Below are 19,273 nucleotides of genomic sequence, written 5' to 3'. Positions count from 1 at the left end.
GTAAAAGTAACATGTACATACACTAAACAAAAGTGGACAAAAGTATTGGGACACCTGCTCATTCATTGTTTCTTCTGAAATCAAGGCTATTAAAAGAGTTGATCCTGCTTTTGTTGGAGTAACTGTAAACCAGGGGAGAAAGGCTTTATACTAGATTTTGGAGGAGCACCATCATCCATTCCTCCAGAGAACACAGTTCTTCCACTGCTCCACAGCTCAGTGCCGGGGGGCTTTATACCCCTCTAGCCCATGCGTGGCATTAGGCAGCATGGTGCCAATAGGTTCATCTCTGCTCCATTGTTCACCTATTTGGCAGCTCTTCTCTACAGGCACTAGAATCGTAATTGAATCTGATCATTGTAAGGGTTTGACCCCCCCTAGTGGACAGTTTCTGAAGTATTGCTGTTCAAATCGGAGGTGAAACTATTGTATCATATTATGATAAATCTTGTTATTCTGATGCACAATAATATTTCAAATACTACAAATCATCAGTGCTTGAAAAACATTACATTACATAGAGCCTAAGTAGCCCTGGTTTACTGAATAGCGTGCAGCAAATATATGTGGGTAGTGTGGGAAAGTATTTGGACAGCAGCTGGTAATACTAGTGCATTTTGAATGTTTATTAAAATACAGCAATTAATATCATGTCTTTAACAATTGTGATATTTTTACCATATCGTCCAGCCCTAATTCAAATGCACTCGCCGTATAAACTAAGTCTACCTCCACTCCACAAATTGCACCTTGTCTACTGTAGTAAGTAGGGGTGGGCAATATGGTAAAATATATATATACATATATATCACGATATTTAAAATAAATTTCACGATACATAATATTTCTGGCAATATTCTGACAGTTCGCACCAGTACATGCATACAGTACGGTAATTATTGCTCACAATCTGCTGCACTATATCCAATTAAGCAGGACTGATTACACTAATTACTCTCTGTCGTGTGCATCACGACAGCACAATTTATCACAATTTCGGTAAAATATCGTCATATTTCCCATCCCTGCTGTCTTTGGATGGTTGTCAGGTGTGCAGTTTGACCTCTGGTGACCCCACACAGAAGACAGAGAGGAGAGGGGGAACCATAATAGGAGAGATTTAGGTATTCTCGCCAACGTTGGGTTTGATACTGAGCTGCAGGGGCGGCCCTGCGGCGGAGCAGGAGAGGAGAAATGGATTTTCAATTTATTGTGAGCCATCGCGCCGCCTCATTCCACAGCTCATCAAACAGAAGCCGTATTCACTCTGCAGCACCAGGCTGGAGACGCTACCCACTGAAAAACAGGCTGAAAGCAGAGAAACACGGAGCGTAATGCATACTTAGCTGTGAGGGGCTCTGATTGGGTTCCTGTCTTAGTCTCAGAGGAGCAGATGGATTGTTTTAGTGATGACTTGGTTCTGGGTGTGAAAACATCAGTGACATTTCAGACCCGGTTCTCACACACAGTCATATACAGCCATATACAATTATCCACAATAATACACAATAATACACAGTCATATACAGTCATACAAAATAATACACAGTCATAAACAATAATACACAGTCATATACAGTCATACACAGTCATACACAATATTACACAATAATACACAATAATACACAGTCATATCCAGTCAGACACAGTCATGCACAATAATAGTCATACAAAATAATACACATTCATAAACAATAATACACAGTCATAAACAATAATACACAGTCATACACAGTAATACACAATCATCCACAATAATACACAGTCATACACAGTAATACACAATAATACACAATCATCCACAATAATACACAGTCATAAACAATAATACAGTCATATACAGTCATACACAATCATCCACAATAATACACAGTCATAAACAATAATACACAGTCATACACAGTAATACACAATCATCCACAATAATACACAGTCATATACAGTCATACACAATCATCCACAGTAATACACAATAATACACAGTAATATACAATAATACACAGTAATACACAGTCATACACAATCATACACAATAATACACAGTCATAAACAATAATACACAATCATACACAGTAATACACAATCATACACAGTCATACACAATCATACACAATAATACACAGTCATAAACAATAATACACAGTCATACACAATCATACACAGTAATACACAATAATACACAATCATCCACAATAATACACAGTCATAAACAATAATACACAGTCATATACAGTCATACACAGTAATACACAATAATACACAATCATCCACAATAATACACAGTCATAAACAATAATACACAGTCATACACAATAATAGTCATACACAATAATACACAGTTGTACACAATAATACACAATAATATAGTCATACACAATAATACAGTCATACACAATAATACACAATCATACACAATAATACACAGTCATACACAATCATACACAATCATACACAATAATACACAGTAATACACAGTCATACACAATCATACACAATAATACACAGTCATACACAATCATACACAGTAATACACAATTATACAAAGTAATACACAATAATACACAGTAATACAAAATCATACACAATCATACACAATAATACACAGTAATACACAATCATACACAATAATACACAGTCATATACAATAATACACAGTCATACACAATAATACACAGTAATACACAGTCATATACAGTGATACACATACATTGAACACATCCTCCATGCTGTGCTGGCTGGACTAGGGGGCGTCCAGGAGAACCCTGGTAGAACCGAGCTCTGTTCTTCTGACTAGCTCACCGACAAGATCTCACTACTTTCTTTCTTCAGAATGAGAAGCTCTTGTTTCTCCTTTTTACTGGATTCATGTTCACCTGCTTTATCTGTTCTGATGAGATCTGGAGCTTCTACAAGCACAAATGTCTTCACCCCACTAGAGGGCGCTGCAGTCACACTATAGAAACACTTCCAAGGCAAATGCAGCCCAGCTCGTCAGCTTACAGTAGAACAGTGGCCAAATTAGTTTGGTTTGGTTTTGCAAGAGTTTTAAAGGGACGTCCGCCTTATTCAGTGCGTTGAGGGTGGCTGGTGGAGAAACCTATCAACAGCTGGTGAATAGGACCAGGCTTCTCCATGACTACAGCACAAATATAGCCACTTTACTTACTATGCAAACCCACCAGTCAACATTTTATATGGAATGTCAGTGATGGTAAAATGGTAGAAATGTGTGTTAATGGTTCTAAAAAAAATACTTTTTAGGTAATTTAGATAAACTCGTTAGACATCTGGTTCCATTCACCACCACTGTGAACAATGGTATCTCTGTACATTTCTCCAGAACGGAGCATTTCTCACCAAACCCACTCTGAAGGACTCTGATTACATGTTAAAGATTTAGTTATTCTGACATTTTGAAAGGTCAGTGGAGGTCCCCTTTAAGTTACAATACACCCCATTTATATTATACAAATATTAAAGTATTACTCTCTTATAACCCTGTGTTATTGGTCATGGTGCCTGCACTTTTAGACTGCCTGTGCAGGTTTTAAAGGATTTAAGGGTGTTAAGCCTCTGCAGTTCACGGGACAGTCAGCAGCTTTGTTTGTTTGTGTGTGTATTTAGGTCTTTGTGGGGACCGGGGACATCCCCAGGATACTAAAGAAGAGAAATGCATGTTTTCATAGAAAATCTACAGCCTTCTTTTACAAGGGGTTCCAAGGGTGTTCATTAGAGACTAAGATTAAAGGGCCCATATTGTGAGAAAATATATAAAGTAGAAAAATTTCACTCCCTACCATATATGGTAACAAAGCTATGACTGTATCATTTTTGTGATGTCACAAAAACCAACATCCGCCAATTCAGCCTACAGCAGACTAGCCCTGTCTGTTCACACTGGTTATAAAAACTGTTTCCACCTGAATTACTTTGAATTAAAGTGCGACACAGGGCAGCCAATCAAAACAGAGGTATTTTACAAGTACTTGCATTAAAGGGCCCATATACAATATTTCCCCCATATTCACCCAAGGACCCATATTCAACATTTTACTGCTATTCAGCCTACAGCAGATTATCCCTGCCTGTTCACACTGGTTTTAGGGAGTTTTTCAACCTGATCTACTTTCAAACAAAGTGCGACACAGGGCAGCCAATCACAACAGAGGTCATTTTCATGTAGCGACATTAAAGGGCCCATATTCGACATTTAATCCTATTCAGCCAACGGCAAATTTTACCCTATTGGCTGCCTATTTACACTGGTTTTAGGGAGTTTTTCAACCTGATCTACTGATCTACACAGGGTAGCCAATTACAACAGAGATCATTTCCGACATTAAAGGGCCCATATTCGACATTTCACTTGTTTTGAATTTCATTCCCCTCAAGTCCACTTAGCCTGAAACCAAAATTCCTATAAAGCTGTAGGTCATCTAGACACCACAATTTTCCAACCTTACTTTATCCTTTAAAATAAAACAGTCATTTTTTATTATTGAAGACTAATATTTGTAAACAATCTAATTTCCAATGGGCTGCCCTGTATTAGCCCTTATTTAAAAATCAGTCCAACCTCAACATTGTAAAAGGGTGGGGCTAAGCTGCTGGGTCCTGAACAGCTGAATATATGAAAATGCACAGTGAATTTGGGCTGAAAATGGGCTGATTTTATGGCTTAGTTTCCATACAGAGACTTTAACCACATTTACATACCTCATAAATTATCACATATCAGTCAGGAAAATTAATATTTTTTCATATGGGCCCTTTAATGACACTATAATTCAGTTTATATAATTTTATCAAGTATTTTCCATGACATGGGCCCTTTAAAGCTATACAACCCAAAAACAGCATGTGAACTATTTTAATACAGCAAGAAACATTCAGGTTTCAGGATTCAGATATAGACCCTTTAAAGCTAAACAGCATGTGAACAGCATGTGAACTCACATAGCCACAAGACACAGCGTGCCATTATACAGCAATGAGAAAAAATCAGCTATGGTCCCTTTAAAGCTACAATAACAAAACCAGCACACTATTTAAAGCATTTTTGTTCATGAGCTCAGGGATGGAAAATGTAGCATATAGACCCTTTAATGTTGGTAACGTGGATGCTGGAAATGCCCCACAAAGACAGCAATACAAGCCACGTGTGTGTGTGTGTGTGTGTGTATGTGTGTGTGTGGTGGCACCTACTGTAAATGCTCCACTCCAGTTAGATGGCTCGTGTGTGAGCGGTGCTGACGCGTGGATCCCACCTAAACTCGACAGCAGCCACCGAGTCTGGGGGTCTTTTCTGCACCTGTGAGCCACGACCACGACTTTACATCTGAGGGAGGTTAGGATCGGTCCGGCCAGGCTGGAAAATGGCGAGAAAAAGCGAAGTCCCGGCTGTTTATTATGGTGAGTTTACGAGGATGAAGTTGGGGTTTCTTATACGCCAGCTTTCTTTGGAATTGTCCGTTCCACCTTAAATGGTGCAGCAGTTCCATTCTGGCGCCTGAGGCGCCAGAATGGAACTGCTGCACCATTTAAGGTGGAACGGACAATTCCAAAAAAGACGCTGCTATTGGACTTCTGTGGTTCTGTTATTATTCCTAGGGGCTCTAAAACAGCTCAAAACACATGCAGCTCGGTGCCTACCTTAAAAATGATATTCATTATTATTATTATTATATTAATCTGCTTAAATCCTATTCAAACAACCCAGAGAATATCACAGCAAATGTTTACAGTACAGCTGCTTGCAGATATACCGTGCAGAAGAACTTCTGGCTGAGTGCTTTCAGCCTAAACCCCCTCAATGAACCCCCACAGTGTTGGGTTTAGCATCTGTAGTGCTGAAGGAAGCACAGTTGGACTCTCACCAGGTCTCTCATCAGGACCGGCTGCCTTGTTGTGCGTCCTGTCACCTCCAGCACCCTCTGCAGAAACGGGTTCCCTTAGCCTGTGCTGATGGGCATGGATATTAAAGGGGAGGTTAACCCAGGAGTTCAAATTGGAGGTGTGCATCCTTACCCCATGCAGAGCTAATCAGCTAAATATGATGGGTGTCTGATGTTTGGATCTGTAGTTTTGAGCTAGAGGTGTGAGGCTAATGATGCTAAACAAGTAGTGGTTGTCTATGGCACCGGAATTAGCGGCGGTGTTAGATTAGCGGTTTATTAGTGGCTAAAGTAGCGAACCAGGGGATATTTAGTACTTGTATGGTTCAGTACTTAATTATTTTAGGGCCAAGGGGTGGACAGATATGGATGCTGGTGGTCAAGCTAATAAATAAAAGAATGGGTGTTTTATTAATTATTATTATTAATAATAATTATGATATGTGCAGTTATGTAAAGGAGTGGAGCAAGTGGACAATGAGTTCCTGGAGGTGATGTGTTGGTAATATGGACCTGTAGATGTTACACAGCGTAAATACTTTGTGTAAGATTAAGGTAAAGTGATGCACTAAATTGACAAAAGTATTGGGACACCTGCTTGTTCATTGTTTATTCTAAAATCAATGATATATATATGCAAAAAATAAAGTTGATCGTGCTTTTGTTGGAGGAACTGTCTCTATTGTCCAGGGAAGAAGGCTTTCTACTAGATTTTGGAGGAACATTGCTGTGAGGATTTGATTGCATTCAGCGACAAGAGCGTTAGGGAGGTCAGGATGTTGAACCAGGTGGAGAACCACACCACCTCATCCCCAGCTCTCTAACTCATTGGATGGAGCACCTTCCATCATTCCAGAGATCACAGTATCCACTGCTCCACAGCTCAATGTCTCTGGGGGGCTTTAGACCCCTCTACTAGCCCACCCCTGGCTTTAGGCAGCATGGTGCTGATAGCTTCATGTTTACTGTCTGCTCCAGAGAGTCCTATTCTATTGGCAGTACCTTTCTACAGGGTCTTGACAGGCTCTGTGTTGCACATCTGTGTCAGCAATGGGTGCAATTTAAAAGGGTGGTGGTGTGTCCACAAACATTTGGACATGTAGTGTACATTATTATGTATTCAGCACTGAATACAGAATGCCAAACAAACCAGGGACACTTCAGCAGTGTGTAGTTCGGGCTGTTGAGCCACGAGTATCGTAAGTTAATGAAGCTGTAGGGAGTCAGAATAGTGTGTGTGTGTGTGTGTGTGTGTGTGTGTGTATGTGTGTGTGTGTGTGCTGGCTGGCTGACATGAACGCTGCTCCAGCTATGTTAAGGAGTAATAGAGCTGATATAGTGACAACAGCGCTAGCCGGTTTTACTGGCTTAATATTTTAAAGCCTCTGTATGGATTTTGTGTGTCAATCAAGAGAGCTGGCCACTTTATCAGAAACCCCTCTCATGTAGCTCTGCTTTTCTGTTGGACAGGTAGAGATTGTAGCCCGTATGTTGATGCACAGGGTGTGTTCGCTATCCTCTAGCTTCTAGAGGATGGTATATGGTATCACAGGCACTTGCCATGGTGTTGCTAGCTGGGTGTTGCTAGGTGGCTGCTATGGTATCACAGGCACTTGCTATGGTGTTGCTAGCTGGGTGTTGCTAGGTGGCTGCTATGATAGCAGCGTTCCAGCCCGGAGTGGGAATGACAGAGATGTCGTTCTCCCTGTTCCAGTCAGTGGAGCATCAGCAGGATTCTGAAGCTGTAATTTTAAGCTAATTTTTTTACATAATGTTGCTTTAATAATAATATTATTTAGTGTTTTCCCCAAGTGTTTCTTATTGAGCTGATGCTCCTGCTTCTGTTTCTGCAGTCTTTGTGACTGTGAGCCAGTCCGGTTCTGAATCTGCTGTGGATTGGTTGTGCAGTGATTGTAGTATCTTCAGCTGGAGACTGCGCTATTGTCTGATTCGTGTTCGTTTTCAACTCGGTTAGATTTGTCTCGGTGGTGAACACAGTCATTGCAGCCTCCGGCTCCAGAGCAAAACCCCACTGTGAATGTTCATCAGCAAACAAACAGATGTGATGTGACTCTGGGCAATTAGCCAAGCAGAGCTCTCGTTTTCGGCCCGCTTGGGACGGCCAGGTCCAAATACAGGGCTCGTCTTTTTCTGGAGAATGATGTACAGCACCGGTCTGTTCTCCTTATTCAGTCCATAGTGCATATGACAGATCTGACCTCAACAGTTACAGTTAGAGAGCCAGCGGTAGGTGAACTGTGGGGCGATATCCATAGCCGATATGACTGATGTACATATTGTTCAAATTCAAGCAAGGGGGTCTATGGTTGCTATGGTATCCCTTGTGGTTGCTATGGTGTTGCTAGGTGGTTGTTATGGTATCACTGGTGGTCATTATAGTGCAACTATGATGTTGCTAAGTGGTTGCTATGGTGTTGCTAGGTGGTTGCTATGGTATCCCACATGGTTGTTATGGTATCGCCAATGGTCACTATAGTGCAGCTATGACATTGCTAGGTGGTTGCTTTGGTATCCCACATGGCTGCTATGGTGTTGCTAGGTGGTTGCTGTGATATCACTGGTGGGCTGTTGTCACATTCTCACTAGGGTAAAACTGTTTTAGGTGGATGCTGTAGACCAAAATGATTGCTAGTGTTGCCAGGTGGTTTCTATGCAGTAAATTAGTGGTTGCTAGGTGGTTGCTACGGTGCAGCCATGACATTGCTAGGTGGTTGCTATCGTATCCCACATTGTTTGCTGTGGTGTTGCTATGTGGATGCTATGGTATCACAGGTGCTTGCTATGGTGTTGCTTATGGGTTGCTAGGTGCCTGCTATGGTATCACTGGTGGTTGCTGTGATGTAGCTCTGATTGTGCTAGGCGGCTGCAACAGCATTTTGCTCGCTATTGTGTTGCTAGGTGATTGCTTTTGTATCCCACATGATTGCTGTGGTGTTGCTAGGTGGCTACTATGATATCAGAGGTGCTTGCTATGGTGTTGCTTATGGGTTGCTAGATGGCTGCCATAGCATCCCAGGTGCTCGCTATTGTGTTGCTAGGTGGTTGCTTTGGTGTATCTATGACGTTCCTAGATGGTTACTATAGTATTCTTGGTGGCTGCTATGGAGTCTCAGGTGGTTGCCAAGGGATTCCTGCGGCACCTTATGCAGTTGGTTGGGTGTTGTCCGTGTATTTGCATCATTGTGATGTCCACAAACTTTTGCCCCCCCATTCATTTCTATGGGAAAAAAATCAGTAAGAAATCTGTTGCCACACAAAAATGCGCATCCGATAAAAACGGCGTATACGAGTCCGAATCAGACAATCAGACCCAACAATCTGGAGCTGGAATGGTGTCCCTATCTCGGAAAAACTAAAGAATCGTAGAAATAAGATTACAGTATAGTTGCTTTGCAAAGCGCAGCCCTAATACAAAGTTCTGCAGTGGGTCAGCACACAGTCTCAGAGCTCCTTCTTATATGGTAAGCTGAGCTTGTTCAGAGAGAGAGAGAGAGAGAGAGAGGACCTCAGACCCTTCAGTGTGGTGCCTTCGGGCCTAGCGACAGGTTTTTTATGCGGTTCCATTAATATGCAATGTCCCATCCACACCTTTGGCAAAAAGGGCTGACTCTGAGGCGGCGCTGTACATGAGAATAGGACCTCTTTAGAATCATGAGCGATCGGACAGGTAGAAGTGTGTGGAGCTCATAACCTGGTGTCCAATTCTAACCCATTTTGACTTGATTCCATCTAAAGGCTGGTTGCTATGGTATCCCACATGGCTGCTATGGTGTTGCTTATGGGTTGCCAGGTGTTGCTAGGCGGCTGCTATTGTATCACCTTGGTGGTAGCTGTGGTGTAGCATAAGAATAAGGCGCTGTCACTATGACCAGAGGGTTGCCGGTTCGAGTCCCAACAAGAACCCAACATCAGCACCACATTAGTAAGCCCTGTGCTCGGTCCCCTCCATTGCCCCAAATGTAGTCGATCAGCCAAGACATGTTTGGTGTCTCAGATCTGCCTTGTTTGTTCTGCACGTGTTCAATCTATGGACAAAAGTATTTGGACACCTGCTCATTCTTCTGAAATCAAGTGTATTAAAAATAGTTGATCCTGCTTTTGTTGGAGTTACTGTCTCTACTGTCCAAGTCGAATATTATAATATTATTCCAAGCAGAATATCTCAATAATCACACTGTGGTCAAAAGTGACCTACAGGCCTAGTTGCTTGTTCGGACCATGCCTTTAGCTGATGATGATGTAGGAGGAGACCAATAGAACTCTGGTTCGGATGGTAGGAAGCCAGCAAGCCCCCCTTCTGGTAGGTGGAGCCAGAAATTATGATGATAGGGTTAAAAGGCAGGTGACGGGGTGGTGGAGCTCAGGCTATGGTGTTGCTAATGGGTTGCTAGATGTTGCTAGGTGGCTACTATGATATCAGAGGTGCTTGCTATGGTGTTGCTTATGGGTTGCTAGATGTTGCTAGGTGGCTACTATGATATCAGAGGTGCTTGCTATGGTGTTGCTTATGGGTTGCTAGATGGCTGCTATAGCATCCCAGGTGCTCGCTATTGTGTTGCTAGGTGGTTGCTTTGGTGTATCTATGACGTTCCTAGATGGTTACTATAGTATCCTTGGTGGCTGCTATGGAGTCTCAGGTGGTTGCCAAGGGATTCCTGCGGCACCTTATGCAGTTGGTTGGGTGTTTCCCGTGTATTTGCATCATTGTGATGTCCACAAACTGGTGGAGCTCAGCTTCCTCACCAAAATGAAAGTTGCTCAGACTTTGGGGTCTTCTCAACTCAAAAATATTCGGATGCTTTGATGGTTCTTTGCCTGGAGGGATGGAAATCCTTGAATTGGTGGTTCTATATAGGTTCTGTTTATATATAGATATGTCTTCAACCCCCGGATCCACCTTCAAAATCAAGCGCATTTCCACCCTGTGTTGATTTACATTGGTGTACATGTACAATTCAACCCAAAATCCACGTGGATCATATTTAGCCTTTTTAAAGTTAGACACCGCACAGTAGGCTGTCTCTATAATGACTGGAGGAATGTGGACTGTATGTATTTTTAATCATGGCTGCAGTCTTTGCCTAAAACCACACTACAGGGAGGTTTTGTCAGCAGCACACGCTGCTTGTGCATCTTCTGCTGGATGAATATTTCAAGCTCTTTTCATTGTTAATACATATCATGGTTCTTCTTGAGTCTGCGGCCTCGCAAGAGCCTGAGTCTGAGGGAGTTAATGTGGCCTTGCTTTTGCTAGTGTATTATTCTCAGTGATGCGCAGTGAGTCTCTAGCACTGATCTGCTGATCTATTGGTATTGTATGAAACGCCACCGAACAGTCTGTCTGATATACAGTATACAGGCCTGTGTGTGATGTAATCCTCTTATTTAAATGATGAGGAAAGTAACTGTGATAAACGCCACTTAAACCACTTAAAGTTTGAAGAGGGGTTTGGGGGTGTGGTGGGATGCTTTGTGGCCTTTGCTTTACCATTTATTTGACTCCAGTGAAGCTCCAGTGCAGGCACCGTCTAAAAAATGCCAAAAAAGTGAAAACTGCTGTTATTATTATTATTATTATTATTATTGTTGTTGTTATTGTTATTCTATACTATATTATACTATATCTGTATCTTCTGGGGAAATCCCTAATGTCATTACTACTCTTTTTATCATTACTACTGAAAATTGCTGAAAATGATCTGGTAATCTGGTAATTTTCACACAGTCCCTAACTCTGAACTAACTCTGAGCAAAAATAGGAAGCGTTTGAGTTGATGCTTAATCTTTATCAAATAAAATAACACAAAATGAACAGTTCAGTGCAGCTTTTTTCCATCATTACCTTTACCGTTCTTTTCTTAGCTTAGCCTGATTGTGTGAGAGCTATTGAATGACTGTTTTTACCATCACGGGGGGCGGGGGGGAGGTGAGTGTTACTGTGCTAGCTCGGGTAACAATCACCATGTACAGACATATATTTATATATATGATGACCCATGACTATTAGAGCTACAGATTCAGAACCCTGACTCTGGCCTACAAAGCCCGGACTGGACCAGCCAGCTCCTCTATATTTGATGGCGATGGTCAAAAGCCGATCTGCACCAAGAGCCTGTCCAGTACTTTTGGGATGAGTTGGGGAGTTGTGGATCATCATCCAACATCCTGACCTCACTAACACTCTTGTCACTGAATGCAGTCAAATCCTCACAGCAATGCTACTCCTCCAAAATCTTGTAAATACAGTAATTCCGATAAAAGCAGGATCAACTCTTTTTAATACCCTTGATTTCAGAAGACATACGAATGAACAGGTGTCCCAATACTTTTGTTTATATAGTGTATTTTCACCCACTGCAAATCATGCAAATCACAATATTGCTTGATAGCTTGCGGTTGTAGCTGTATTTATGTAGGTGCTGGAGTGGACAAAATCCTGATTAGACATTTTTTAGCTTGGCATATTAGCTTAGCACACAAATTAATTGCCAATCAATGATATCAGTATTTTGAATACATACATCATTATATTAAATACAAATTAGCTTTTTTTTACTTTTCAGAAATCATTTGGACTTTTCTGAAGGCCTAGGAGAGTTTTTAACCCTTACTCTGCTCTATCATCAGAAGGCGGGGCTACACTTAGGAATGCAGTGATTGACATCTGTCCATTACATGGATGAGCTAAGTTGTAGTTACTGTTGGAGCGCCGGACAAACCGGGAATCTGCTTATGCGCTGGAAGCTCAATGAAGACGGTCTGAGACACGAAGGCTTGGTCTAGAAGAAGGGGGTGGGCCTACTAAATCAGTAGTTGAGTCTGGCTCCGCCTCTGGTTGCAAATTTGACAACATGGCAGACAGTCAGGCTTCATTTCTATAGAATGAAAAGGAACAGAACCACAACGTTCATGTTATAGGAGGTTAAAGCAGAATTCCACCCATTTTTCAACATTTCTATAGAATTCAGTGATTGAAATGTAAACTGAAGTGGAAATTGGTGTACAAATGAGCATTTTTTTACTTCACAGAAATCATTTGGACTTTTCTGAATGCCTAGGAGGCCTTGATTGCTCCTCACTATGTACGGTATATGTATTGGTAGGGTGATAGATTCAGGTACTGAAAATGAAATTATGCAGGCCTTGACAGAGTCCAATTCTCAGCGCCGAACACCCTTGAAGCGACTCTCTTAATGTATTTGCATTGAATTAATTCAGCCAAGGAAGTCTCAGTCATGGTACTTTCACACTCAGAGTGGTAATCAAGGTTAAATGAGGCACTTAATGCAGTCTCCATCAGCATCGCTTAGTGGCTAAGGAGCAAAATATAGCAGCTTTGAGATGGATTAAGTGGTTATGACAGTATTACAGAAACGTTAGACGAGTAACAAAAGCAAATCTCACATCCAGGGATCACAGCCATAATTCTCATGAAAGTGTTGGAAAGACATGCTCAAGTAGCTTTAAAGTTTCGTATATTGGATATAAGTGATTGTTCTGTGAGGAATCCACGCTAAACTCACACAGTTCCCCTCTTACCTCAAGCTTATTAGACCAGCCAAGACATGTTTGTGGGCCTGAAGCACATTTCCTTAGATTTGCACTGGAGCTACGAGGCTAATGCAGATATTAGCCACTTGGTTAGCATCATGTGAACACTATAATTTGTGCCTAAATCATCAATACACAAATTCTTAGCTTAAACCACATCAAGTTGTTCAGTTATCTCTAATGGACTTTAATTTGGGCCCTTTACGTAAATAGAAAATTGTGTACATTGTGTACCAGTTCTTTAAAGTGGCAAGAACTTTGAAGGTCCAGGTTGAAGGTCCAGGTTGTTAGGGAATACTGAAGGTCCAGGTTGAAGGTCCAGGCGGTTAGGGAATACTGAAGGTCCAGGTTGTTAGGGAATACTGAAGGTCCAGGTTGTTAGGGAATACTGAAGGTCCAGGTTGAAGGTCCAGGCGGTTAGGGAATACTGAAGGTCCAGGTTGAAGGTCCAGGTGGTTAGAGAACACTGAAGGTCCAGATTGAAGGTCCAGGTGGTTAGAGAATACTGAAGGTCCAGGTGGTTAGAGAATACTGAAGGTCCAGATTGAAGGTCCATGTGGTTAGAGAATACTGAAGGTCCAGATTGAAGGTCCAGGTGGTTAGAGAATACTGAAGGTCCAGGTAGAAGGTCCAGGTTGTTAGGGAATACTGAAGGTCCAGGTTGAAGGTCCAGGCGGTTAGAGAATACTGAAGGTCCAAGTGGTTAGGGAATACAGAAGGTCCAGATTGAAGGTCCAGGTTGTTAGGGAATACTGAAGGTCCAGGTTGAAGGTCCAGGTGGTTAGAGAACACTGAAGGTCCAGATTGAAGGTCCAGGTGGTTAGAGAATACTGAAGGTCCAGGTTGAAGGTCCAGGTGGTTAGAGAATACTGAAGGTCCAGATTGAAGGTCCATGTGGTTAGAGAATACTGAAGGTCCAGGTGGTTAGAGAATACTGAAGGTCCAGATTGAAGGTCCATGTGGTTAGAGAATACTGAAGGTCCAGGTTGAAGGTCCAGGTGGTTAGAGAATACTGAAGGTCCAGATTGAAGGTCCATGTGGTTAGAGAATACTGAAGGTCCAGGTGGTTAGAGAATACTGAAGGTCCAGATTGAAGGTCCATGTGGTTAGAGAATACTGAAGGTCCAGATTGAAGGTCCAGGTGGTTAGAGAATACTGAAGGTCCAGGTAGAAGGTCCAGGTTGTTAGGGAATACTGAAGGTCCAGGTTGAAGGTCCAGGCGGTTAGAGAATACTGAAGGTCCAAGTGGTTAGGGAATACAGAAGGTCCAGATTGAAGGTCCAGGCGGTTAGAGAATACTGAAGGTCCAGGTGGTTAGGGAATACTGAAGGTCCAGATTGAAGGTCCAGGTTGTTAGGGAATACTGAAGGTCCAGATTGAAGGTCCAGGTTGTTAGGGAATACTGAAGGTCCAGATTGAAGGTCCAGGTGGTTAGAGAATACTGAAGGTCCAGATTGAAGGTCCAGGTGGTTAGAGAATACTGAAGGTCCAGGTTGAAGGTCCATGTGGTTACAGAATACTGAAGGTTCAGGTTGTTCAGGAATACTGAAGGTCCAGATTGAAGGTCCAGGTTGTTAGGGAATACAGAAGGTCCAGATTGAAGGTCCAGGTGGTTAGAGAATACTGAAGGTCCAGGTTGTTCAGGAATACTAAAGGTCCAGATTGAAGGTTCAGGTGGTTAGAGAATACTGAAGGTCCTCGTGGTTAGAGAATACTGAAGGTCCAGGTAGATGGTCCAGGTTGTTAGGCAATACTGAAGGTCCAGGTTGAAGGTCCAGGTGGTTAGAGAATACTAAAGGTCCAGATTGAAGGTCCAGGTGGTTAGAGATTACTGAAGGTCCAGGTTGAAGGTCCAGGTGGTTAGAGAATACTGAAGGTTCAGGTTGTTCAGGAATACTGAAGGTCCAGATTGAAGGTCCAGGTAGAAGGTCCAGGCGGTTAGGGAATACTGAAGGTCCAGGTTGAAGGTCCAGGCGGTTAGAGAATACTGAAGGTCCAGGTGGTTAGAGAATACTGAAGGTCCAAGTGGTTAGGGAATACAGAAGGTCCAGATTGAAGGTCCAGGCGGTTAGAGAATACTGAAGGTCCAGATTGTTCAGGAATACTGAAGGTCCAGATTGAAGGTCCAGGTGGTTAGAGAATACTGAAGGTCCAGGTAGAAGGTCCAGGCGGTTAGGGAATACTGAAGGTCCAGATTGAAGGTCCATGTGGTTAGAGAATACTGAAGGTCCAGGTAGAAGGTCCAGGTTGTTAGGGAATACTGAAGGTCCAGGTTGAAGGTCCAGGCGGTTAGAGAATACTGAAGGTCCAGGTGGTTAGAGAATAATGAAGGTCCAAGTGGTTAGGGAATACAGAAGGTCCAGATTGAAGGTCCAGGTGGTTAGAGAATACTGAAGGTCCAGATTGAAGGTCCAGGTGGTTAGAGATTACTGAAGGTCCAGGTTGAAGGTCCAGGTGGTTAGAGAATACTGAAGGTTCAGGTTGTTCAGGAATACTGAAGGTCCAGATTGAAGGTCCAGGTAGAAGGTCCAGGCGGTTAGGGAATACTGAAGGTCCAGGTTGAAGGTCCAGGCGGTTAGAGAATACTGAAGGTCCAGGTGGTTAGAGAATACTGAAGGTCCAAGTGGTTAGGGAATACAGAAGGTCCAGATTGAAGGTCCAGGCGGTTAGAGAATACTGAAGGTCCAGATTGTTCAGGAATACTGAAGGTCCAGATTGAAGGTCCAGGTGGTTAGAGAATACTGAAGGTCCAGGTAGAAGGTCCAGGCGGTTAGGGAATACTGAAGGTCCAGATTGAAGGTCCAGGTGGTTAGAGAATACTGAAGGTCCAGGTAGAAGGTCCAGGCGGTTAGGGAATACTGAAGGTCCAGATTGAAGGTCCATGTGGTTAGAGAATACTGAAGGTCCAGGTAGAAGGTCCAGGTTGTTAGGGAATATTGAAGGTCCAGGTTGAAGGTCCAGGCGGTTAGAGAATACTGAAGGTCCAGGTGGTTAGAGAATAATGAAGGTCCAAGTGGTTAGGGAATACAGAAGGTCCAGATTGAAGGTCCAGGCGGTTAGAGAATACTGAAGGTCCAGGTGGTTAGGGAATACTGAAGGTCCAGATTGAAGGTCCAGGTTGTTAGGGAATACTGAAGGTCCAGGTTGAAGGTCCAGGCGGTTAGAGAATACTGAAGGTCCAGGTGGTTAGGGAATACTGAAGGTCCAGATTGAAGGTCCAGGTTGTTAGGGAATACTGAAGGTCCAGATTGAAGGTCCAGGTGGTTAGAGAATACTGAAGGTCCAGATTGAAGGTCCAGGTGGTTAGAGATTACTGAAGGTCCAGGTGGTTAGAGAATACTGAAGGTTCAGGTTGTTCAGGAATACTGAAGGTCCAGATTGAAGGTCCAGGTGGTTAGAGAATACTGAAGGTCCAGGTAGAAGGTCCAGGCGGTTAGGGAATACTGAAGGTCCAGGTTGAAGGTCCAGGCGGTTAGAGAATACTGAAGGTCCAGGTGGTTAGAGAATACTGAAGGTCCAAGTGGTTAGGGAATACAGAAGGTCCAGATTGAAGGTCCAGGCGGTTAGAGAATACTGAAGGCCCAGGTTGTTCAGGAATACTAAAGGTCCAGATTGAAGGTTCAGGTGGTTAGAGAATACTGAAGGTCCTAGTGGTTAGAGAATACTAAAGGTCCAGGTAGAAGGTCCAGGTTGTTAGGGAATACTGAAGGTCCAGGTTGAAGGTCCAGGCGCTTAGAGAATACTGAAGGTCCAGGTTGAAGGTCCAGGCGCTTAGAGAATACTGAAGGTCCTAGTGGTTAGGGAATACAGAAGGTCCAGGTTGAAGGTCCAAGTGGTTAGAGAATACTGAAGGTCCATGTAGAAGGTCCAGGTTGTTAGGGAATACTGAAGATCCAGGTTGAAGGTCCAGGCAGTTAGAGAATACTGAAGGTCCAGGTTGAAGGTCCAGGCAGTTAGAGAATACTAAAGGTCCAGGTTCTTAGGGAATACTGAAGGTCCAGATTGAAGGTCCAGGTTGATACGATTGGTCTATGAGTTTCCTGGACCGCTACACCTGTACCGTAAAGGCTAGAAAAGGTGCCCCAGCTAAAATATACACTCCATCAGGTGCAGGTCCAGGTAGGACACTGTCTGGGTCCAGAGCCGGACCGTGGCTTTCCAGTTAGTGACCTCTGAAGACAGTGTCAGAAAAAACAGCAAATACTGTGTAATAACAACAGTACCAGTGGGACACCACTATATTGGAGAGACATGCTAAGTAAGCTTGTAACCTTAAACTGCTTCAGAGCCGCTCTGATTCTGTACATGGAGCGTCTGTAATGAACCACAGTTTTTCTTATTTGACATCTAAGCCACATGAGGCTGTTTGCAGAAGTATTGAGGAGTTTATTGCTTTATCTGCTGCTGTGGATGTACTGCAAAAGAGCAGCTAGCTACTAAAAGTATCCTTTGTGCTTGTGAAAATGCCACTAAAGCCCAGCCTCGGTGATATGAAATTCCTTATATTGACTCTTAATATCATCTTATGAAAAATCATCTTATGAAGCACTGCTAATGCACCTTGTGCTGTCCCTGATGCTTTACAACTTTAAATTAAAGCAGCGCTATGGAGAATTGGCCTTTCTGCCAGAAGACTCTGGAGGCATGAGAAACTAATAAACCAATGCTTGCAAGATTTGAATCATTAGTGTAAGTTAAAAGAAGCATGTGGACTTACACTTTCCGGACAAAAGTATTGGGACACCTGCTCATTTATTGTTTCTTCTGAACCTTTTCTGGACTGTCTCAACTGTCCAGGGAGGAAGGCCTTCTGCTATTCCAGAGAACACAGTTCTTCCACTGCTCCACAGCTTAATGCTCAGGGGCTTTTTACCCCTCTAGCCCCAATAGCTGCACACCCAGCCCACCATTAGGCATTAGGTGCCAATGGGTTCATGTTGAGCTGCTCCAGAGAGTCCTATTTGTCCCATTGGCAGTACTGAAAGTAGATGAAAGTAGCTGAATGCATTCATTAGAAGGGGTGTCCACAAACTTTTGGACATATAGTGTATTATGCCTGCAGAAATGCTGTTGAATCTTATGTAATATTAACACTGTTACCGCGGAAACGGCTTTTACTGTCAATGAAACTTCCAGAACTTGCAGGGAACGTTATTTTTTGCCACCACCATCTCATCCCACCCTCGTCTGTCATAGCTAGCTAGTCAAATCCCCACATATAATTCAGTGTCTCCGCGGTGCGTATCCGTGCGGCAGTGCTGTGTGTCTCCCGTCACTGTGAAAGCCTCTCTTCAGCGTTAGCATTGTGGTTAAATTTTAAGGTGTCAGCAGCACCTGACTCGGTGACATGGGGCTTGGCGCAGGCGATAAACTCCAGCGCTCATGAATATGGAAGGCCTCCTGTTTTAGAGCCACGTGCACAAGGGAGCCTCGCTCATAAAAGCTGAAATGGGGGATGCTGAGTGCATTGACTGTAACTGGGGCACTTAAGCAGTGTGTGCTCAGGAGTGTGTGTTTGGGGATGTTTCAGTGGCTTGTGGGCCTGTGGTGAGCTGCGTGTGTCGTTAGCTTCGGTAGCATTGTCTGACTGCATCATGGAGAGATGCGCTAATGGTTCATTAGCAATGCTATTGAATGAGTTATGTCCTGCCTCTCTGCCTCTCTGCCTCCAACAGATCTCTCAAAATTTAAAGCCCCCACAGGTCTAGCGCCTCTGCTGGCTGGCTGAGGTATAGTGTGTCGCTCCCAAACAACATTTTTTTTTATCTCCAGTGAAAACAGTTTTTAACCCTTACTCTGCTCTATCG

General features: G+C 43.0%; 1 protein-coding gene across 2 annotated transcripts in view; it reads left to right on the top strand.

Moving 5' to 3' along the window:
• The first annotated feature begins 5,238 nt into the window (after positions 1-5,238).
• Positions 5,239-19,273, top strand: part of slc44a5a (solute carrier family 44 member 5a) — a 110,349-nt gene continuing 96,314 nt past the window's right edge. For both annotated transcript variants that reach the window (XM_072668582.1, XM_072668583.1), the window contains exon 1: positions 5,239-5,412. In XM_072668582.1, the coding sequence (XP_072524683.1) occupies positions 5,376-5,412 (37 nt within the window). In that variant the 5' untranslated portion in view covers positions 5,239-5,375. The remainder of the gene's footprint in view (positions 5,413-19,273) is intronic.

Source organism: Salminus brasiliensis, chromosome 23 (genome assembly GCF_030463535.1).
Source record: "Salminus brasiliensis chromosome 23, fSalBra1.hap2, whole genome shotgun sequence".
Classification (NCBI taxonomy): domain Eukaryota; kingdom Metazoa; phylum Chordata; class Actinopteri; order Characiformes; family Bryconidae; genus Salminus; species Salminus brasiliensis.
Note: the sequence above shows the minus strand (reverse complement) of the source record. Positions and strands in the feature narration are given on the sequence as shown.